The following is a 24,843-nucleotide window of genomic DNA, read 5'->3' as shown; positions in this document are numbered from 1 at the left end:
GTGTTATACTTTAATCAATCATGGAAGTATTTAAAGTTTAAAAGAAATTGACCAGGAGAACTGAGCAGAAGGCCCAGGGACAGCGCGCATAGAATAATTAATGATCCATATAACTCTAGCAGCCAGGGGTGTTGACTGGCTGGAGAAGCAAGGCTACTACAGTCTGTCACTACTGTTTCATCACTCATCTGCTAATTGTGGTAAATAGCATTTTTATGGATCCCATGGCGCTCATATCTGTGTAGTACCAGCACCACAAGGAAAAATTAAACCCCCCCCATTGTAATAGCAATTGGGTAAAAAAGCTTTTAAAAAGTTCTTTTGGGATTAGTTGAGAGAGAGGAGAGGAGCGTAGTTAAAATATGGTTCCAGTTTCAATAAAATGAGCCCAATAATAAACATATATCTGTAAATCAGTAACAAAACAAATGTCTTGCTTTGTGATTGCATATGTTGCTACGCATGGGCAACACTAACTTTTAAATAACAGCACAAGCCTTTGCATATTTTATCTGAACTAAGTCCCACTGTGTTCAATGGGGCTTACTCCCTGGTAAGTGTGTAATATGATTGCAGCTTATGGCAGGTTGCAATTCACACAGAACCACAAGTGTCAAAGGCCACAAGCCATCCTGAACTGAAGAGAATTCTTCTTCCTGGGAGATTATACATACAGTGCATTGCAAAAGTAATCAGACCCCTAACCAATCGTCTCATATTACTGAATTACAAATGGTACATTGCAGTTTCACTCTGTATGATATTTTATTTTGAAACACTGAAACCCAACATCAATTATTGTAAGGTGACATTGGTTTTATGTTGGGAAATGTTTGTAAAACACATAAAAACTGAAACATGTTGCTTGCATAAGTATTCAACCCTCATACATTAATATTTGGTAGAGCCACCTTTCGCTGCAATAACAGCTTTACATCTTTTGGGATAGGTATGTACCAGCTTTGCACATAGCGTCGGAGAGATTTTGGCCCATTCTTCTTGGCGGATTTGCTCCAGGTCATTCAGGTTGGTTAGATGTCACTTGTGGATCACAATTTTCAAAAAGCGCCACAGATTCTCAATGGGATTGAGATCAGGACTTTGACTGGGCCACTGTAGGACATTCACCTTTCTGCTCTTGAGCCTCTCCAATGTTGCTTTGGTCTTGTGCTTGGGATCATTGTCCTGCTGAAAAGTGAATTTCCTCCTAAGCTTCAGTTTTTTAGTGGACTGAAACAGGTTCTCTTGCAGTATTTCTCTGTATTTTGCTCCATCCATTCTTCCTTCAGTTTTAACAAGATGCCCAGTCCCTGCTGATGAGAAGCATGCCCACAGCATGATTCTGCCATACTTCACTGTAGGGATGCTGTGTCTTGAGGGCAGTGTTTGGTTTGCGTCACACATAGCACTTTGAGTTTTGGCCAGAAAGCTCTTTCTTGGTCTCGTTTGACCACAAAACTTTTCCCCACATCACAGCTGGAGCACTCATATACTTTCTGGCAAACTCCAGACGTGCTTTCGGATGGTACTTTTTGAGTAATGGCTTCTTCCTTGCCACCCTCCCATACAGGCCAGTATTATGCAGAGTGCTTGATATGGTTGACTGGTGCACCATTTCTCAACTCTCAGCCACTGAACTCTGTAGCTCCTTCAAAGTGATTGTTGGCCTCTCTGTGGCTTCTCTCAGAAGTCTCCTTGTTCGAGCACTGAGTTTTGAGGGATGGCCTTTTCTTGGCAGTGCTTGGGTGGTGTGATACAGCTTCCACTTCCTGATAATTGATCCAACTGTGCTCACTGGGATTTCCAAACACTTGGATATTATTTTGTACCCTTTTCCTAATCTATGCATTTGTATTACATTACATTATCTCTCACTTCATTTTCCTTCAGATCCATAGCGTGACCAATGATCCTTCAACAGTGGGGGTTTTATCCTGACAGTGTGACAGCCACTTTAATGGTTCACATGTGGAGGCCAATGGTAAGGTAATTGTGTCCTCGATAGGGCAATTTCTTACATCTGTATAAACTGGGAGCTTCCATGGCACAGGGGTTGAATACTTATGCAAGCAACATGTTTCAGTTTTTAATGTTTCTTACAAACAGTTCTCAACATAAAACCAATGCCACCTTACAATAATTGATTTTGAGTTTCAGTGTTTCAAAATAAAATATCATACAGAACAAAATTACAGTGTACCATTTGTAATTCAGTAATATGAGAGCATTGGTGAGGGGTCTGAATACTTTTGCAAGGCATCATTTATAACAAAGATAAATGTTTTGAAAGTGGGAGTACTCCCCTGCCTCATAGTGATGGGGCAGGTTGCATCTGTTAAATTTCTACCTGTCACATAGCTGTTATAGGCAATCAGGTTACAGTACAGTGTAACCTAGCATATGTGAAGAAAACAGTGTCCTTATATTAAACTGGGGATTCTAAGGCTGTAGTCCTGTACCTCTTTCCTGGGAGTAAGCCTCATTGAATTCAGTGGGACATACTTCTGGGTAGACATGCATAGGATGGGTATGGTAGGTTCAAATTCCTCATTGGCATGAAGCTTACTGGGCGGGCCTGCCCTAAGTCACTACCCCTCAGCCTAAACATACCTGGCAGGATTGATGTAAGACTGCGATGAAATAACCTCTATGTACATTAACCAGATATCTTGGAAGAAGTGTGGGATACAAGCGCTATTAAAATATGCAATAAACAATTGCCTACACTGAATTTAGTGTACTCAAAACTGATTACAGAACCTCATTTTTGAATATATGCTAATAATTATTAACTTCTAGAGAAAATATTTACCTTGGGGATTTTAAATGGATAAGGGCATGTCTGAATTCTGTCTTTATTAGAATAATTATAATGAATAAAAATTTAAGTAAATTATGCAAAAAATATTATTGTTCCTAAAATGTTACCTTTTGATTATTTGTTAATAACTAAAACTAAAACTTTAATGCATAAAGTTTTTGGAAGTCTACTTTCATTGTTGGCATATGGCTACCATTTAACCTCAACGTTTTCCAAACACTTAACATCTTTGCAGTTTGTGATAATTCTAAAACCTGACAAACACTGATCCATTGGTTACAGTCTAATTAATATCTCCATTTAATGTACCAGTGACTGAAAGCAATGCTTCATTTTAGTGGATATACTGGCTTCCATTCAGTGATTAAATGAATACATTTTCTTGGTACAGATTGGCTGACAGTTATAATAGGGAATGGTTCTAGCAATTAACTGCGCATAAAATAATGCTGCTCACATCATGCCTGAAATTCAGATTGTGTACAAAATGGTTTGAGATTAATACAGTCATGATAGAGAGGACTATGAAGGGTCATTGCCTATCCAAAGCACCTTACACTAAGAAGAGGGGCTAATTATACAATATATGCAAAAAAGAAAAGGAAAGCAGCTTTGGCAAAATTTCCCTATCCCCAGTGTCTCCATTCTGCCACTCCCAAGCAACTTTTATACCTACAAGAAAATGGGCAAAGGTACGTTGTGGAATAATATGTATAAACACATGAAGCTTCCCTTATATTAAATCAGGCCACTGGTCCTACTAGCTCTGTATGGTCTGCGCTCACTGGCAGCAATTCTTCAGGGTTGCAGACAGGGGACATTCCCAGCCCTCCTTGGAGATGCCTTTTGCATGCAAAGTATATGCTCTATTACTGAGTGATGGCCCAAGCCACTGGAGCAAAGAAACAATGGTCAGGGGGAGCGTTATATGCCCTGTCTCCATGCTGATTTGTTGCTCAAAATCCTGCCCAAGAAGTGGCTTTAAAAAAAATGTTGTGGGACTCCATTTTACGTGTTACATGACATATGTGGCTACCGCACAGGCTATGATGCCTGATGGCAAAGTATAAACAATTAACATGTGTGGCATAGTCCTCCCAGCCTGTTGCTTTAAGATTACCCAACCCTCCATCATGTATAAGCAGAGGGGGGGCATTCTTCCCACCAAGTTTCCAAGACACCCCCAGAGGAAAGGGTCGCATGTTGGCAGCCCCTACCTTCCGTCACCCTGCTTGCTCCATCCCCTAGCTCCTGGGCATTTTCCTAGATAGGTGACTGCCTTGTGACCAGCAATGGCACGAGAAGAAAAAAAAGACACCAGAAAAAATGTCGGGGGCGGGAGGCACAGACGAGGCAAAGTATATTTCTAAGTGGGTGAAATATACTTGGTGGGGGAGCCAACTCCTGGTTTGGGGAAGCACTTGCCCCCCTTGCTCCCCTTTGGCACCAACCCTGCTTATGATTGGCTGGACAACATATCAGTCAGCATCCACCTGGACCAAAGGACTTTAAGAATACCTGTTGCCAAACTGTCCTTTGTTGCTCTTGATTTTCCCCAAACTGCAACTAATCCTTGAAGCTGCCACTTCCAATTGTGACCTTTGAGAGTAAGTTTTCCAGTGTAAGTTTGGACTAGTGTAGGAATAGTTAGACCAACATTCTGGTATAGTGTTCCCCTCCTCCCAGTTTTAGTTGGCTTACTCGCTATTTCTTCCCCTCTTCCGTATTACATATTCTCCTTTTGAATAAAGTGCTGAATTCAGTTTCTGGCTGTATTGGTTTCTGGATATACTCAAAGATTGGTTGCCCTCCCACAAAGTTTAGATCAGCGTTACCCAACCTTTTTCGATCCAACGCCCCTTTGCAAAATCTTTTTGTGCCCAACGCCCCCTTGCAAAATCTTTTTGTGCCCAACGCCCCCCTCAGATTATGTATATGCCAATGCTTCCTATTCTTCCCTTAAAATATGAGTAATGCATAAAAGGTATTTTAGTGATTATTACTGATTGTTTTTATCATGCCTTTTTATTGCACTTAGATTACACGTTGAATTCTTAGTATGATTTATTAATATACATACATAGTTACAGAAAAGTAAACATCACAGAAACAACGGGTAGCGAGTGTGTCCCATTCCTGAAGAAAACCAGTGAATAACTGACTGTCTGTGTCACCCGTTTGCACACAGCACTCATCCATTGGAAGAATGCGCCCTCCACCAACACACTCAGCTTATCAAACACTCTCTCTTGATTGGTTCCAACATCCCTCAAGACAGCATCGGAACATTACCTAGTGCTGGGGTGTGGCTGATATCCCCATTCCTTGATATGACACTGGCCGCTATTCAGAATTTCTTTACTAAAGAGCACACACTATTTATAGTGTTATTTCCATGAATTGAGACTATTAAATACATTCTAACTGGGGACAAAACAGTTTAAAAATTAATGATTTGTGTATTAAATAAAATTAAACTTAAATGCTTCAACTGTCACATCAGACCGCCAAATGTCAACACCCCCCTAATGAACCCAAACACCCCCCTAAAGTTTGTAGTCACAACAACGCCCCCCTGAAAGGCTGTAACGCCCCCCAGGGGGGCACTACCACCCACGATGGGAATTGCTGGTTTAGATTGTTTGGGGCTACACTACTGGTTGTTAAGGTGCCTGGGAGAGCAGGAGAGGCGACAAGTTGCTAAGCCAGAGACTCAGAATTCAGTGGACTCTTTCCCTACTTGTGTGGAAACCACCATAAGGCAGTGGGAAACCCATGCCAGAGGTGAGACAGAAATAGGTGGTGAAAGCAGAGAGAGAGAGAGAGACGCATTTTGTGACTGGGCTGCCCTTCAGGATTAGCACTGGAGTATGTAGTGCCCTTTCATTACAACATGGACATGTAAGGTTGAGCAAATGTAAGCACAGCTGATGTCTGGAAACAATTGAGTAATAGTGCAAAACTGGGGGAAGCTGTGAAAGTGGTCTCAAGGGACAGAGGACAGAAGAAAATAGGGGCTAATGGCAAGGAAAGGTAGACAAAGCATGCTGGGAAGGAAAATTGAAGCTTGTAATAAACTACACATATAGCTACAGCCATCTTTATGGCCACATTTCCATATCTGCTCCTTTCATTTGGTAGGCACCTCAAGTTTATATTGAGCTTGAAAACATTCTAGGCACATTACCAAAATATTAATAAAAATTCAAACAAAAAGTTCCCCACAAAATATAACATATAGGAAGTGGGGGGGGAAGAGGGGGAGAGAATAGGTCTTTGTCACTAAGACAACAGGAAAGGGCTCCAGAACAGTTTAGAAACCTGACAAAATATGGCAAATAGGTGACAAATCAAACATGTCAAAATACAGAGAATTAATTTCCAGTGGCTTGGATCCAGCAGTGCCCAGTGTGGGTTGAATGACATTTCTTGTCATGCAATTATTGGGTCACTGATTTCTGTCAACTTCCTCCAGCTTCAGCCTCCACGCTACATCAAATGCTGTTAATTAAAACATCATAAACAGCAAATACAAAAAAACACCAGAATATTTCCACATTCTATAAAACACAATTAACAATTAAATAGAGCTCCCTGTTTAGTATCAAAATACACATTATACATAAAGACCAGTCAGTTTTATTCACCTAAGTATCTTTCTTGTAGGTACAACATGTAAAACTTAGCATTCTGGACAAAGCCCACACAGGCCGTTAGCAACGACTACATGTGGTATTTTGCTTGCAAAATCCTAGCTTCTCATTCAGTGTGTCTCAATAATAAACAATATTTGTCTGAAAAGCAGTATAAAAGTATAGTAAATAATTAAATATTTAAAGAAAAGAAGCTCATCACAGCCAATAATTCTGTAAGAGTAATTTACAGATTAGTTTCCAAAGAGAATATAACAGCTTGCTATGTCTGCTTTATGATTTAGTGCAGTATGCTTAATTGCCCAGCATAAAGACAAACAGTAAAACGCGTTCCTTTAGGAAGGTATAACAGATTTCAGATACAGAAATAGGAAAATATAAATTATGATGTGTTGTTTACATTTCCATGATGTTCACAATTATATTAAAGTCTGATTTTGCTTTGTTTCTGCTAAAGATATGACATGTAAAAATCTATGCTGCTCATATGTTGTATTCTACATTTTGCGTGTTATTAAATGACATACATACATTTAATTTCCATTCTCTCTAAAATAAATTTGTGCTGAATATGGAATTTATCTTTTTAATGCAGTTATGCTAATTGGAGGTGAATCCTTGACTAAGCTGGGTCAAGGGTAGGATTTACAGCATCTCTAGACATGGAAGCTGGGATTCTTCATTGGCAAGAATGAAATATTATGAGGTTACAGTGATGACAGGAAGAGCTGACATGATGCTACAGAGGTTGATTGGATTATAAAGGGATTACGTTGTAATGGGATAGGAAGATACTTCGGGAATGAAAAGATGCTATGGATTTTTGGTGAGGCAAAATTTCTAGGGTCATGCCAGTTCAGGATTACAGCCAAGGGTTTTTGTCAAATATCAAATGGTGGGAGGAAGACCTGGAGGTGCTCACTAGAGTCCATGCATGTCAACTCAGAAGTAGGTTTCATTGAGTTCAGTGGAGCTTACTCCCAGGTAAATGTGTATAGAATTGCATCCTCTGATTTTATTAAGTAATAAGACACTAGTTAAAATCAACAACAAAATTACGTATGACAAACTGTCCTAAAGCTTTTAATAAGCAAGTGATTATATTGTTATGTGCCCTAAAAAGAAAAAGAAATCATACCCAGATTATTTTTCCATTTGATAAGCAAATGATAAGGATCATCTGGGATCATATCAGCTGTACCTTATTCAGCCATTATTACAGTTGTTGTGCTGTTGTCTAGGAAGCCTTCGCATCAAACAAATGCAAAGCCAAACCCAAGTGCCTGGCACAAGGTGCTTGCAGCTCAAACTGAGCCGAAGTTTATTCGTGAATTACATTTATTTATTTATTTATTGTATTTATATACCGCCCCATAGCCGAAGCTTTCTGGGCGGTTTACAATAACTAAAAACATTAAAAACAAATATACAAATTTAAAAACACGTCTTTTAAAAACAATTTAAAACACAATTTAAAACAATTTAAAACGTATACACATTACAAGGGCAAATGAGGCAAGTTTGAATGCATCTTCCCTGTGTGGGGCTGCATAGACTACAGATGCTCACCCATAGACTCACTGAGGAAGTTAAGTTCTATCTTCCCACACATTATCACTGAGCGGTAGTTCAGGTCTTCTCATACACCCACTTTCTCCTGCAACCTGGATCATGCAAAGCGTCCCTCAGCTTTCCTTCCCATGTTAGTTGCAGCCCCTTACAGATCTGCCAAAGAAGTCCCTGAAGTGGCCCAGCACAGACCTTGCTTAATTCTGACCCTGCTTAATGCGCCAAAGAGGAAAAAGAATGAGAAGGCTGCAGGCAAAACACCTGGGAACAGTCCCAAATATACCAGCGAGAAGAGCTGCGGCATTCAGACACTGAAGGAAGGAGGAATATCTCAGGCCCGTCCACAGGAGGAAAAAATCTCCTGTACAAAGCAAATCCTTCATCTGTCCCAACTATTAGGAAGATGAATAGTAATCTGGCAACTCCAAACAACAGAATCATTTCTTGGAAGTTCACTATAACATTCATGAAGTATCCTCCAATAAGAGCATAGACTCCTCCTGATGCTCCTACCAGACCCTGGCGGGGATCACAGATTGAGCTGGCCAAGGAACCTCCAATCACTCCTGAAATATAAACCAATCCAACTCTATGGCCTTTGTGAACCATTTCTAGGGGAATCCCCAAAAGAAGCTGCAGGAAAAGGTTTCCTAAGATATGTTCAATGCCAGCATGCACAAGCATGTAAGACAAGAATCTCCAGGCTTCCTGCCTTTTGTCAGACCTGTAAATAAGAGGGCTTTCCCAGATTTGGTTGTCTAGAGTGATCCACTGTTTCTGGGGTTTTAAAGCAGCATAATAAATGAACACAGCCAGCTCAGCTACACTGATGGCAACGATGAAGAGAGGTGGTGGGATGCAGTTGGCTCTTTCAAGGTAGGTCGCCCTGCCCTCTTCTGGAAGCATCCATTTAGAAACCGTGTCATGGATGTTGTTGCAGTTACTACAAGCCGCACAGTTTCTGCCTTCATTTCTCTCATCTTCCTCCTGTGACTCCGGAGCCCTCTCCAAGTTCAGTCGCTCAAACTCCATGTTAGAGTCAGCCTACTCCTGCCCAAGCTCCACCCTGCTTTCGGAGCCGGCTCCCTTGACACATGGCACATTCACCTGACTTGGGGCAACCGCAGCAGCAACAGCCTGCACCGCCGGCTGGTCCCAAATTGGGATTGTTTAATAAATAAACGATTTCCTGCTTGCATACTTAAGAAATTGCACAACTTGGTTTAGTCATCATGGTAGGCTTCATTCTAAGAATTCTGTTGCGTAACTTATATTGTGATGTTAAGAACTAAGGAGTTGAAACTAAAAGCTACTGCACTGGTGATGAGGCTACCACATGGAACCGAAATGCATCTGTCCTTCAAAATTCACGCTTCTCTGAATGCTGTGATGCAGTTCTCCAGTGAAATAATGTGTACAGAAATGCATATATTAGTGGAAAGTGTGCCTACACATTCACATATTAGTGAAATAACTCAGAAAAAATGTATTATATTAGGGGAAATTGCTTGCAACAATGTGAGTAACAGAAAAATAATGTTAACAGGCCAGAATGTTAACTGAATTGACTCTACTGGCTCCTAATTTGTTTCCATGCCCAATTCAAAGTGCTGGTTTTGACCTTCAAAGCCCTAAATGGCCTTGGACCAATGTACCTGAGGGACTGCTTATGCCTATATGTACATGCCCATGATTTAAGATCACCTGGCTCTGGTTTCCTCTTTGGTTTTCCCCTTGAATTATTAACTGTATTTTACGTATTTTTATCTTATTTAATGTTTTGTTGTGTTTTTATTTAATGTGTATGATTGCACTGTGAGCTGCCCTGAGTGCCCCATTATGGGGTAGATGGGCAGGATAGAAATATTTTAAATAAATAAAACAGCATACAAAAAAGTATATATTATAAGAAATTTGCACTAAAATAGACAAATTTTCATGAGGATTTTTTTTTTAAGGAAATACTTACAAACTGATGCAGAAACGTGAAGGGTACTTAAGACTGGAAAAATAAGAAACTGAGAAAACCAAAATTGATAGTGTAAAGAACTCTGCTGGTAGGTCAGCTCCCAAACCCAGGGCAGTTGGTCCCAGCCAGGCACAATCTGTGCCTCCATTATCAGGCCTGAGTTAAACCAATGCCAACCCTGTAAGGTAGGTAGACTGCCACCACCTCTTAAACCTGGTCACCCACTCTGGGCCAAAGGGAAACCCAGAGTGCCAGAAATAGACCTACTAAGGATTCCAAAATACAAGAGTCAAAAGTGCACTCCTTGTCTTGGAAACTTAAGACAAAATACTCAGTTATACAGTAGTTTGTATGATGCTGGATTCAGAGCCAAAATCTCCCTGGAATGAACATACACTGGTAAACAAAAGGTAGTCTTTATTAAAATAAAATTGTAAGTGCAAAAAATATAGCAGCAAAAATAGTTTCTTAAACCAAACACCCAGAAAGTTAGGTAAAATCCAAAAAATGCAGAGTTCAATCACAGGACAAATATAACAAATTTGGCTAACCTATTCTGTACCCACACGTAGTAGGAAGACAGACAGAATAACGTCACAGTTCCACATCCTCTCCAGAGATGTATAGCCTGGATAGCAATAGGAAGATGGAACCCCAACATCAGGTAACACTAAGGAACTTTGGGGAACAAAGAACAAAATCTTAGCTCTACTTTTATTGGGGAAAAGCCTGGCAACACCCAGGAATTAATTAGCCAATCAGAGGGCTCCCTGATGAAGAAATCTTCCAGAACTTTCATACCTAACAGTTGTGTGCTTCTCCAACTATCCCAGGCCTGTGGCCTTGAGGTTCAAGCCTCAGCTGAATAAGCAGGTGTTCTCAGTAACTGCCTATTTAATTAGATTCATCTGTGGGAACTGACAGTCTCACGGTCTTCTAGAGGCCCTAATTCAGGCAAGTTTTCTCCCCCACAATTCCCTGCCACAGAACCATCTTTATTAGCAAACCTTAGCAAACCAGGTGTTCTTGACACATTCTTGACAGATAGATTTACCCACCCTAGTTGTTCTAAACACAACCAGCACAAGTGATTCACCATGCCACCTGGTTTGCAGAGATACCAATGAATGCATACCCCTGGAACCAGCACCTCCTATAATTCCCTTCCCTCCCTCATAACAAAATCCAGTAGAAGAAAAATGATACACTTTATGTAGCATCTTTTCTTTCCACTCCATCCACCAGAGACAAAAGAGGCCAAGGTTGAGAATCTCTGGAAACTGTACTGTTGCCAATACCAGTAACATAAATTCACTTTTCTTTTATTCGGTATGAGATTTTAAACCTTAAGTACTGAATGGTGGGAATATAGTACTGAACTGGAGGGCAAAACAGAGTGCCTTATCTCTAAGCATGACATACCCTGCAGTGTAGGGCTATATATTTTGTCTAGGTTCTGCTGTTCTCTGTATGAATCAGACACACACACACACACACACCCCGGAAATATCAAAAAGTATAAAACAAGAAAGAGGAAACAAATATCAAAGATACCCAAATGAGGATATGTTTTATTGTAGATATGCCTGACGCATATTGGCACAATTGCCTTCATCAAGGGCTTATGTGTAAGAAATCCACTAATAGGCAAAAACCCTTGCGGTTTAAGAACGTACCTATAGCCCACAGATATTTCTATCAAACTTTAAAAAGCAGGGAAATTGGGCAGCTATAGTGAATGCACCAGGGGAGTAGGAGACCTGACCTCATCTCTGAGAGATTGGATTGCCCTACAAATTTGTCAGAATGCAAACACAATTTGGGTTGGTCTTTCACAGTCCAATCCACTTGCTGTGTGTATCTTGGAAGAATTGGGTAACGTGCCTCTGAGCATATGGTGAGTGGTGGCAACACCTGCCATCTCCAAAGATGGAGAATTATATTTTTGTATGTTTGTTGGTGATCTTCTTACTTTGCTTCTTTCCCGTGTTACTAATGTTTCTACAGATAATTGAAACTAGAACATTTTATTTCCGTCATTATTCATCCTAGAAATCTGTGTCAAATTTATTTTTATTAATTTCAAAGCCTTTTCATCGGTCAGTGTCATATGATGGTGAAGGCAGCCTTTTGTGTTTCAAATTGGAGGTTATGTTCTATTTCGGGTGCATTAACAGTTGGATCTGAAACTGCAGTTTGATGTAAAATCAGACTGATTACAATATGTTGCTACTTAAGCAATGACTCTAGCTGTTGGAAAAAAGAGGATGCATGTTTTCAGCCTGCTATGTTTAAACCACTTTATTTAAGGCAAGGTGGGCATGGTCAATTAAAAACATAGAGCACACCTAGAATTTTGCTAGAATACATTTCATTTCTCACTGCTTTATCTTGTTCAAATTGAGACACTCCTAAGGTCCATTGGAGAATATTCTGCAGAATAGTCAGTGCCATTATTCCACAATTATGTTTGGAGTTTTTGTTAGTGTAAATTTTGCAAAGTGTTGCTGTACTTCACATATTCACAGAAATAGAAACAAAAGAACATGATTTCCGATAGGAAACTTCACTAAAATTGCAAAGGAAATCAGACATATTTAAAGTGACCGTCTGAACTATATCAACTGTCTTAATAATGTTGCTTCCTCCCTGCCAGAACAAGATCAGCATAGCAAATGTCTTCTTTCTATTATTTGGGCTGATTCCAGGTGTTGCTACCACTCACCATATGCTCAGAGGCACATGTTACCAAATTCTTCCAAGCTACATAGCAAGTAGATTGGACTGTGAAAGACCAACCCAAATTGTGTTTGCATTTTGACAAATTTGTAGGGCAGTCCAATCTCTCAGAGATGAGGTCAGGTCTCCTGCTCCCCTGGTGCATTCACTATAGCTGCCCAATTTCCCTGCTTTTTAAAGTTTGATAGAAATATCTGTGGGCTATAGGTACATTCTTAAACCGCCATGTTTTTTGCCTATTAGTGAATTTCCCTGCTTTTTAATCTGGGAGGTAAGAAATGGGATCCTGTCCAAGTTTGCTAAGAATGGATTGATCATTTCATGCTTATTGAGTTCAGTGGGATTTACTGCCCTGCAATCATGCTTAGGATAGGTGAAACTGACCACAGGGGATGGGGAGGGGAGGAGGAGAAGGAGGGAGGGGAGGAAAGGCAGAGGGGAGGACTGGGAGGGGAGCAGGCATGAGGGGGAGGGGAGGAAAAGGACGGGTTTGATCATTTGCATGTTACTGAGTTCAGTGCGATTTACTCCCATGCAATCAGGCTTAGGATAGATAAAACTGACCGGGAAGAGGGAGGGAGGGCTGGAGTGGGCAGTGGAGGAGGAAGAATCAAGAGGAGGGAAAAGGGAGAGGAGAGGAGAGGGGAAGGAGGGGGAAAGTAGGTCTGATCATTTGTACACTTATTTAGTCCAGTTGGATTTACTCCTATGCAGGCATGGTTGGGATAGGAAAAACTGACCATGGGGGAGTGGGAGTGGGAAGGAGCATATTGGAGGGGGGCAAAGGAAAGGGGAGGGGAGGGCAGGTTTGCATGGTTATATAGTTCAATGGTATTTACTTCCATGCAATCATGCTTAAGATAGGTAAAACTGACCAGGGGGAGGAGGAAGGGGAGGGGGAAGGGGAAGGAGGGGATTGGAAGTGGATGGGGATGGGGAGGGAGGGGCAAAGGAAGGGGGAGGGAAGGGGCAAGAGGGAGGGGATAGAAGGGAGTAGAAGGGAGGGTGGGTTTGATCATTTGCATACTTTTTGAGTTCAGTGGGATTTATTTCTGTGCAATCATGTTTGAAAATGGAAATGGGCTGCCTTCAAGTCGACCGGACTTATGGTGACCCTTTGAATAGGGTTTTCATGGTAAATGGTATTCAGAGGTGGTTTTGCCATTGCCTTCCTCTGAGGCTGAGAGGCAGTGACTGGCCCAAGGTCACCTTCATGGGTGTGTGGGGATTTGTAGCCTGATCTCCCAGGTCGTAGTCCAACAGTGACCGGCGGCAGGGGCAGGGAGGGGTGGGGAATGGGGAGGGGAGGAGATTGGGTGGATGGGCATTGGGCAGAAGGGAAGCCCCTTTCCTTTCCTAAAGGAAAATGTTGTGAATAGTATCATTACTTTTCAGCGTTTCCCCCACCTTTTTATTGTACAGCGGGCACATGTAGCCTCCCACCCAAATTTAAACCAAAACTGTCCCTGGCCACATCCACACCAGGCCTTTAGTTCACTTTGGACAGTCATGGTTTCTCTCAAAGAATCCTGGGAAGTGTAGTTAGTGAAGGGTGCTGAGAGTTGCTAGGAGACGCCCTGTTCCCCTCACAGTCCTTCAATCAGAGTGGCTGACTGTTAAACCAGTCTGGCCACTGGAGCTCTCTCAGTGGAACAGGAGTCTCCTTTCAGCACCCTTCAGAAACTACACTTCCCAGGATTCTCTGAGGGAAGCCATGACTATCTCAAGTGAAATCAAAGTCTGGTATGGGTGTGGCCCCCTGATTAGGCAAGCCAAGCAGCTGTGAGGCTTTTAGAACACTGCCGGTTGGTCCTTACTGAGCATGACCGACGTTATAATTGGGTTCCAGCCAAAATTTCTTAAATTGATTAAAAATCAGCCAGGCATTTTTTTAACTTTTTAACTGCAGACGATGAAGGTCAGAGTATGAGGCAAGGTCAGTATTAGGATTACAGATACTCTGTGAATATGGCTGATTTTTAATGAATTTCAACAGATTATGGGAACTCTGAGAGAAAATAGTCCAAAAGGTCTCTGGGTTTTTTAAATCTCTTTTTACACTTTGAACTCTCTATTCTCTGTGACTGTTTTGTGTATCGCCATGAAAATTGAGAGGGTTGTTAAGCAAGCGTTTCTGAGTTCAGGACTATAAGTTTTGTAAGGTTTTGTTTTGAAATGAGCTTATGGGAAGCATCAGAATGGCTTGGGGGGTATTCTCAATTTAACATTGCAGAATGTGAAAAATCCACGCTGGCTATAGTATACAGCCACTCTCATGGCTGTATAATAATAATTGCTAAACCACACATACAAAAGTTTCCAAAAGGTTTTTGTATGTGTGGTATAGCAATTATTTTATTATTATTTCTTATAGCCTCTTAGGGAGCCTTTTGGCTAAAAATCAAGATATACATGTCTTAATTTTAATTTAAATAATAAAAGTAAATAAGCCCTTGATAAAGGCAATCATGCCAAAATGTGCCAGGCATCTTTACAATAAAGCATTTCCTCATTTGGGCATCTTTTGAGACATGTTTCTCTTTCTAGTTCTATCCTCTGTATGAAGAAATATTTGCTGTGCTTTCTTTCCTTTTTTATTTCAAGATTGATGCATGTTTAATGTAACCTTTAAGATGCCAGTTTGAATTTATAATAAGACTGGATTATTCAAAAGCCATAAAAGATTGGTTTCATGGTAATGATAACATGCCCTCATGTACTCATCTCCTAGAGCTCTTTTTTTCTGTTTTGAACTTTCAAAAGGTAACATAAAACCAACCATAGAAAGCAACTGTACACAATGTTGATGCCATAATTTTCTGGGTGCTTCTTCACAGGAATCTCCCTGTCTTTAGAAACATGAAAATATTTTGGGAAAATGCTTTGCTACCTCAAATAGAAATACTACTTGAGATCGCATAGGTGAAAAGGGATGCTATGCAGGTAATTTGCCCCCTTCCTAAAATTAGTTTTTCCCCTCTAAGGTTTGTTGCTCCTTTCCATAATTAGTTGCTAGGAAAGTGGACATTTGTGCTTTGTTCATAGCATACAGTCAGCTCAAGCTGCTACAAGTGCAGATTGTGACTTGCTGTTGTCACTTGTCGACCTAGAAATTTGCATTTTTGATTATTTGGTGAACCAAAATCATCTGACTCTTAAACAGTTGGGAATAATAAGTCATTTTAGTTATGCTCACTTCACCACTCTGACCACCATGTCTGGTGACCATTACTGACTGCCAGTGGAGTCCTATGCACGTTTACTCAGTAGCATTTCCCATCATGTTCAATGGAGCTTAGAATTTAGTGTCCATGGGACTGCAGTCATTGAACACAGTGGGATTTACTTCAGGCACCACAAATGTTGGCTAACAACAGTAAATATTTTTTCTTACTCATTATCAATATTTTCAGGCAATCCAACTTCTTGTACAAAATAGTTAGGTACTTTTAAACATTACAGTAGTGTCTGGGAGTCGCATTTCCATTCCCTGGTATTACTGTAACTTTTAAAACCCTGTAAGCATGGGTGGGCATCAATCATACAGATCTTTAACATGAAATCATTGCTGCACTATACTTTAAAAAGTATTCAAGTGGTATCTTAATGGTAAATAATAGTATGCTGACTTATTGGTCTTATGTCAACATACAGAACACAATATGAAATATATGGAGTGGAGCTACCTCCATGAGCTTCTGAGTTTATTAGGCCCATTAGTGTGTACATGGTGGGAGAGAGGAGAGTATTAGTGTTACTTTTCTATTAATATATATATATATATATATTATTATCATTATTTTTACCCCGCCCTTTTTCCAAAACTGGAACTCATGGCGGCTTCCAGATAAAAGCACACATATAATTAAAAACGTACAAAAGTCTAGATTAAAATCAAATTAAACAATTTACAGTATTAAAACCATTCATACATACAGTTAAAATAATTCAAACTCAGTTTAAAATAATACAGTTAGGCAACAGCAATGCAGCATCCTTCAAGACCTGTCCTTAACAGCTTTCAGTTCCAAAGGCTTGTTGAAATAAAAAAGTCTTTGCTTGCCGATGGAAGGACTGCAAGGAGGGGGCCATTCTTGCTTCCCTAGGAAGGGAGTTCCAAAGCCTCGGGGCAGCCACCGAAAAGGCCCTATCTCGCGTCCCCACTAGTCGTGCTTGTGAGGACGTAGGTATTGAGAGAAGGGCCTCTCCTGAGGATCTCAGGGCCCGGGCAGGCTCATATAGGGAGATACGGTCTGACAGATAGCCTGGACCTAAGCCATATAGGGCTTTATAGGTCATCACCAGCACTTTGAATTGTGTCCGGAAACAGAGTGGCAACCAGTGGAGCTTTTGTAACAGGGGAGTCGTATGGTCCCTGTAACCAGCCCCAGTTAACATTCTGGCTGCAGCACGTTGCACCAACTGAAGTTTCCGAACAGTCTTCAGAGGCAGCCCCATGTAGAGCATGTTACAGTAATCTAAGCGGGATGTAACTAAGGCATGTGTCACCGTGGCCAGATCAGACTGAACGGGCGCAGTTGGCGCACTAATCTTAATTGTGCAAAAGCACTCCTGGCCACTGCAGAAACCTGGGCCTACAAATTTAAAGCTGAGTCCAGGAGCACACCCAAACTGCGAACCTGCGTCTTCAGGGGGAGTGTAACCCCATCCAGCACAGGCTGAATCCCTATTCCCTGATTTGCCTTTCGACTGACCAGGAGCACCTCTGTCTTGTCTGGATTAAGCTTCAATTTGTTCACCCTCATCCAGTCCACCACTGATGACAGACACCGGTTTAAAACCAAGACAGCTTCCTTGGAGTTAGGTGGAAAGGAGAAGTAGAGTTGGGTGTGATCAGCATACTGATGGCACCGAACCCCAAACCCCCGGACGACCTCTCCCAGCGGTTTCATGTAAATGTTAAATAACATGGGGGACAAAACTGAACCCTGAGGGACCCCATAGGCCAACGACCAAGGAGTCGAACAGGAATCCCCCAGCACCACTTTCTGGGTTCGTCCCTCCAGAAAGGAACGGAGCCACTGTAAAACAGTGCCCCCAAGTCCCATCCCAGCAAGGCGGCCCAGAAGGATACCATGGTTGATGGTATCGAAAGCCGCTGAGAGGTCCAGCAGAACCAACAGGGACACACTCCCCCTGTCCAGTTCTCTGCGTAGGTCGTCCACCAAGGCTACCAAAGCCGTCTCCGTCCCATAACCAGGCCTGAAACCAGACTGAAATGGATCTAGATACTCCGTTTCATCCAGGAATCCCTGGAGCTGGGAGGCCACCACATGCTCTATTACCTTGCCCAAAAATGGGATATTGGACACTGGCCGATAATTATCCATTATGGAAGGATCCAGGGAGGGCTTTTTCAACAAAGGCCTTACAACTGCCTCCTTTAGGCACACTGGAACTCTGCCTTGTTGTAAGGAGGCATTGATCACTCCCTTCACCCACTCAGCCAGTCCCTCTCTGGCACATTTAATGAGCCCGGAAGGGCAGGGGTCTAGAAGACATGTGGTGGCTCTCACCTCTCCAAGGATCCTGTCCACATCCTCAGGCTGTACAAATTGAAAAGAATCCCTTATTATTGGACAGGCAGGAGCCAAAGTTTATCCACTGAGACTGTATCAACTATAGCATCCAAGTCGGAATGAATCTGAGTGATTTTATCTGCAAAGTGCCGTGCAAATTCTTGGCAGGGGTCTGTTGAATGGTCTATATTATCCCTACGGGGGCCAAGATGTAAAAGACCTCTGACCACTTGAAACAGCTCCGCTGGACGGCTCCCTGCAGACACAATAGTGGCAGAAAATAATGCTTTCTTTGCTGCCCGTACTGCCACGGAGTAGGCCTTCAAATAGGCTCTAGCCCGTGTTCGATCAGACTTGCTCCGAGTCTTCCGCCAACGTCGCTCTAGTCTCCGTCTCATTCGTTTAATCACCGCCAGCTCCTTGGTAAACCAGGGGGCTGGGCTGGCTCCACTTTGTGAGAGGGGACGCTCAGGAGCGATCGTGTCCACCACCCTGGCCATTTCCCCATTCCAGAGGTCAACCAGAGCTTCGACGGAATCACCTGCCGAGATGACAGGAAAATCCCCAAGAGCCATCAGGAAACCATCCGGATCCATCAGCCTCCTGGGGCGGACCATCCTAATCGGTCCCCCACCCCTGCAGAGGTTCTGAGTCCCAGTGAGTCTAAACCCAACCAGGTAGTGGTCTGTCCATGACAACGGAACTACAGAAAGTTCCTCCATACCAAGATCACCATAATCCCCCTCCACACAGAAAACAAGGTCCAGGGTGTGGCCAGCAACATGAGTGGGGCCAGATATTACTTGGGACAGTAGTGTTAGCAGTAGTGAAGTGGCAAATTCAGAAGTGCAGGGTCCCTTCATGATAGTTACAGCCTCGCCCCCTCCCATCCCCCCCTTTTTGCTGCTGGGTTGAGAATTAGATCCTTGTTAATGCCTTCTCCCACAACAGCGTACCTAGGAGCCAATCAGCATAAAAGGGAAGAGTGTTAGCTACTAAGAAGAGTCTTCTCAGTGTCTGACTCACTTCCTTTCACTCTGATTGGCTCCAATCGGCAGGAAAGGATAACGAAGCATGTTAGAAAACTCTTCTCAGTGGCTAACATACTCCCCTTTCATGCTAATTGGCTCATAGCATGCTGGAAACATAGGGACCCTGCTCCCAAAAAAGTAAGGGTTCTAAGACCCCCCGAGTCGCTGGATGACTGTACCCCTGAGTGTTAGTATTTGCATAGGATTCCAAGATTTATAACCCTATCAGGCCTGGAGGTGTGCTGTCCTCCTGCTCGGCTTCAATGCACACATTTTCTCCCTCTCTCGTAATACTAGAACTTGTGGACATCCAGTGAAGGATGCTGGAAGATTCAGGACAGACAAAAGAAATGAGTTTTTCACATAGCACATAGTTAAGCTATGGAATTCACAGAGAAGGCAGTGATGGCCACCAACTTGGAGGACTTTAAACGAGGATTAGACAAAATTCATGGAGAATAAGGCTATCAAAGGCTACTAACCATGATGGCTATGCTCTGCCTCCACAATCAGACGCAGTATGATTCTGAATACCAGTTGCTGGAAAGAGAAAAGAGCTCTTGCACTCAGGTCCTGCTTGCAGGCCTCCCATGGGCAAATGGATGACTGCTGTGAGAACAGGATGCTGGACTAGATGGGCCATTGCCTGATCCAGCAGGACCTTCTAGGGTTCTTATGTATTTATTTGCATACTTGTGTAAATATTTATTTGTTTGTTTGCTTGTTTATTTATTTGCGTATGCTGGGGAAGCAAGGGAAGACATTTCAAAACATTTTAAAATTATGACGTTTCAAAACTTAGAACAGATCATTTTGCTTTAATGATATACAGTAATTTCTATTCTGTTATCTGGTTGTTTACCTCATTTAAATCTCAGCTGTAAAAAAAGGGGTGGGTGGGGAGGCATATATTATATAGCCCAAACCTTTGACTTTTCTCCCCAAATTTGGAAAGGACACAAAAGTTAATAACTTAGATATAAAAAAATTACCCATGCCAGGGTAGGGTATAATGGAGAGTACACTTTACCTAAGAAAAGACAATACTTGTAAATGTATTCCATACAAAACAGTTGTTTTGTGGAGGTTGCCTTAATCTGCCCCAGCGGCAACTCCCAGATCCCACAATATCATTATAAAACTACCAAGCCATAGCTGTGAGAGCACTATGGAAAAAGGGTATGTTCTCTAAGTTGAGTCATTGGAAAGTAAGGCCCTGGAATGTGGTGATAGTATGCTTTGTAACTAGTGTGTCAAGGGGAAGCTGCTGGACCCCTGTGAGTTGAAAGATGGGGGAAGGATTATACCAAAAGTGATGCTGCTCAGACTTAGAAAAGTAGGGATATAAAGGACGAAAGGGTTTTTTTGTATATGAATTGGTTGATGAGGAGGTAAGTCTTAGTCCACATTTGAGTGGCCCTAGGGTTGTAGGCGTTAGCCCTGACTGATACCTCTGAAGCAGCAAGATGGCACACATGACCACCTGTCTTATTTCATACAACACCTGTAGCCACATCAGATAATAAGGTCAAAAAGCCTATGCAGATCCATGAAAGACAGTAGCCTCCTTCATCCATTAATCACATGGAAGGGGCACTGTGTGATTACAAGGATGCCCCTGGCATTAGATACATTGTTGGCTCTTCCCCACAGGGTTCTGCTTGCATGGAAGCCTATGTATGCATGAGCAGCTGCTTATGCATAGGCTTTCCCTACTGCAGATAGTTCACACTAATGTGGACATCATGGGGCCAAAACTGAAACCTATCAGGAAATACTGGGGTAGAGAAATAATTGGAGTGCCCTAATAGGATCATATTTTGAGGATTCTGTTAACTCGTCAGAAAATTAGGCACTATAATTTAAACATGGTACAGACTAATGATGATTAATTTTTAAATATAGAATTGTTCTTTTTGTTGAAGAAATCCCTCAGTACAGATTGTCTAATACTTGCAGTTGTTGCAGCTGTTAATGCTCATCAGCCATTACAGCTGCATACTTGACGTTATTTATAATGAAAACAATCCTGGCCAACTTTTATTCCATTTTTTAAAAATACTGAGAAGCCCCTCTCTCTTCTTCCTCTTCAATCCAAATGTAATAAATCAAGCCTGCAGAAATTACACATTTAGGAGGAAGAGCTTTAAACTTTTGCTTACGTTTTCCATTAACCACAGTTTAACATTTCATCTGAACCCTAAACTGTGGCTGTTAGATGTATAGGTAATTTCATTAAGTATTCACAAACTGGACTTTTTCTGTTTTATGCCACTTTTGCATTTGTTCTCCCCGAAGTCCATTCCATCCAGTTTCCAAATGGACAACTAAGTTCCAATCTGCACATTAGTCTGCGAGGTGAGAATCAGGTCAGTTCACTGAATCTGTACTTGATTAACTGCCAATTGATAGCAAAATAATGTTTGCTGTGCAGGTGAAAGTACGTTTTTAGTGTGCACTGATTCTTGTGTTTTTATTTTTAGACTGATATGCTGTACAATATCTATCTATACCTATCTATCCATGTATGTAAAATGACTTCTAAATAGTCTTTCACAAATTATTTGGTAGGACACACCACCAGTCCTCCATAAAGTAGCTTATTCAAAGGGTTGAATCTAACTAAGGCTTACTCAGAGTAGACCCACTGAAATTGTTAAAACTAGGTTAGACATGTTTATTTTCATTGGGTCTACTCTGAGTAGTACTAGCATGGGATGCCACCTGTAAGGTTTTCCAAATGATATGTTATGAGCTACTTTGTTCACTTACATATCAGTTGAGTATGATTAAACTGCATGCTAATTAATTGAGGGACCAATTATTTCAGGCACCAAAAATAATCAGGTCATATCTTCTCTGTATTTATCCCAGAGATAGATATGTACTTCTTTACCTGAAGGCCTATTTACAAAATCAGCCCCCCCCCCCAATGTATCCAGATTGTATTCATTTAATTCAAAGTGAGATCTGCAACATATCTTTCTTTAACAGAAATAAAGCAAAACCTTTTTAAAAACATAACTTTATTTTGAAATAAAGTTTAAAATACAGCCAACTAAAAAGGAAATATATACATAACAATACAAGACCACTAATTAAGGGGAAAAGGAAACTCGCTTGTTACAGTCCTTAGTATCATGGACAGATTTGTGGGGCAAGTGGAGTAAAACATCCTTAGAATAAGCTCATTGACTATTGTGAGAATCTGGATGGTTAAGTTGTCATAGTCAGAAAAATGCATATACCTCTGTCCTTCATTTGAATTTGATTAGAAGCTTGTAGAATGGCCCCCACTGCAGACACCTTCTCTGCCTCCCTGATTTTATTTGAAATGTGTTCTTTTAGCCCCCCACCTTTTGCTTGGTGGGCAATCACCTTCTGAGCACTGCAGGGAAATCAAGCTGTCCTTGTGTCAGAGGGCAAATGGACATATTGTAGCTGCAGGGAACTTCCAGTGTCAGAAGTTGTTATCCTCCAAAGGCATGCAAAGGGAAGCAAAACAGAGCTGCAAACTCTGCAAAGAGATCCTGTCCATCCTCTACAGTTATCCTTTTCCATAACTGCTGTCCCCTCAGGCTCAGCAATTTATATCCTTTGCCCATTCTCTCTCTCTCCCTCCTTGGGCCTGCCAGGAGCAAATTTCACCAACTGAGCTCCAGCTCCACAGGACAGCGGCCCTTGTGCCAGCCTTTCCCTCCCTTGCTCTCTCTGCTGCCCTTCCTACTTAATGCCCCAAGAGTCGGAAATCAAGAGTGACATGGCTGTAGCTCTCTTCCAAGTGAAAGTCAAAGCAAAGCTGCCTTCTTAAGTTCTGCACTGTGCCTCTCCTTTTACGTCCTGCTTCTGGTGATAAAACGGTTGTTCATCAACTAGGCACCCTCTTGGAATTCCCTAGCTGCTGTCTTAATATACATGGCTTAGCTGAAGGAAGATAACGGGAGCAGTGAAGCTGGATTTTATAATTTCCAGTTTTTATAACCTGGACAAACAGCCAGTCTAAGAATCAAATAATAGGCAGACTAGTAAAAACTATCCTGTGCATCCCAAAGTAGGTATCTTTTACATTAGTTGCAAGTTCTGTGGGTAACAGATTTGTCCTATTTTCAAGCTGCCTGAAGATTACATAATACTTAATAATAATAATCCTTTAGCATTTATATAACACTTTGGAGTGCTTCACATAGAATAACAGAATCATAAAATAGTAGAGTTGGAAGGGGTCTGTAAGGCCATTAAATCCAACCCCTGCTCAATCCAGGGATCCAACTTAAAGCATACCGGACAAGTGGCTCACCAGCTGTCTCTTGAATGCCTTCAGGGTTGGAGAGCCCACCACCTCTCTACGTAATTGGTTTCATTGTCATAGTGCTCTAATGATTAGGAAGTTTTTCCTGATGTTCAGTCGAAATCTGGCTTCCTGTAACTTGAGCCCATTATTCTGTGTCCTGCACTCTGGGATGATGGAGAAGAGATCCCGGCCCTCCTCTGTGTGGCAACCTTTCAAGTACTTGAAGAGTGCTATCATATCTCCCCTCAGTCTTCTCAAGTCTAAACATGCTCAGTTCTTTCAGTCTCTCCTCATAGGGCATATATCACCAGGAATTCTTATAAACCTGTAAAAGAAAGTCAGTATTATTTCCATATTGCAGATGGGGGATGAGTCTGAGACAGAGAGACTCTCCAGTCATTCTTTTGACTGTGCATTCATGATGATTTGTGGTCATGATGATAGCAGGGTGGTTTTATGTGATCCTGCTTTCTGTACTGTTTGCACCTTCAGGTTTCAGGGCACACATATTCTTCGTTTCCAACTGATGCCTGTTCCGTATCTTCCTGTAACTTTTCATACCATCGATATTCTGGGTGGGGGTTTTTGTCCTGCTTTTGTTCTACTATAACACAAGAGTGCCCCTCCAGATCAGAGCTTGGAAAAGTTACTTTTTTGAACTACAACTCCCATCAGCCCAATCCAGTGGCCAAGCTCTGTTCCAGATGGCAATAATGTGGGAAACTGGAGGAGCATTGCTGAACAACTAATAAAGCAAAATGATAGATGGACGGTCCAAATAAATCTACCACTAACTACACTACTGTTGCATCAATGACATGTTACAGAATATATCTGCAAAAAACAACCAGTCTGGAGGGGCCCAGAGTGGCATGTCTTACATCCCACCTAACTGATGCCAGATGTGATTAGCTTTTTTCTAAGTAAAGAAGCAAAGGGATGAGCTAAATTTCTTTTGTAAAAAACTTTTTGTAAAATAGATTGTATGTGCCCAGTTTCACCTGGTGTGGGAAATCCCAGACAGTGAAATCTTCACATTGTTGGGTGTCAATGAATAGGAGTTTCCTTTTACTCCCTTTCCTATTCTGTAGGAATAGGAACACTTGGTTTCTTCATTGCTGCCAACAAGACTATAGAGGTTGTGCCTAAATGCTCCTACATATTTAATCTCCTACTGCAAGGAGAGAATATGGAGAAACCGATTGGTTCCCCATTGGAAAGGGTGTGAGA

The 24,843-nt window shown here is 41.7% G+C and overlaps 1 protein-coding gene and 1 long non-coding RNA gene across 2 annotated transcripts in view; one reads left to right on the top strand and one right to left on the bottom strand.

The window, feature by feature from the left end:
* The window catches only part of LOC133377171 (uncharacterized), a 319,888-nt gene that overhangs the window by 177,976 nt on the left and 117,069 nt on the right, over positions 1-24,843 (top strand). The window lies entirely within an intron of this gene.
* On the bottom strand, positions 7,959-9,075 carry LOC133378319 (rhomboid-related protein 2-like). Its single transcript, XM_061613144.1, has one exon. It carries the CDS (start codon positions 9,073-9,075, stop codon positions 8,257-8,259), a length of 819 nt encoding a protein of 272 aa, XP_061469128.1. The 3' UTR covers positions 7,959-8,256.

This window comes from Rhineura floridana, chromosome 2 (assembly GCF_030035675.1).
Source record: "Rhineura floridana isolate rRhiFlo1 chromosome 2, rRhiFlo1.hap2, whole genome shotgun sequence".
Taxonomy (NCBI): Eukaryota; Metazoa; Chordata; class Lepidosauria; order Squamata; family Rhineuridae; genus Rhineura; species Rhineura floridana.
The sequence above is the reverse complement of the archived record's forward strand: the minus strand, read 5'-3'. Positions and strand labels throughout refer to the sequence as shown.

Bases quoted from the DNA above. Each gene is read 5' to 3' on its own strand.
- LOC133378319 (XM_061613144.1), bottom strand. From the start codon at position 9,075: ATGGAGTTTGAGCGACTGAACTTGGAGAGGGCTCCGGAGTCACAGGAG.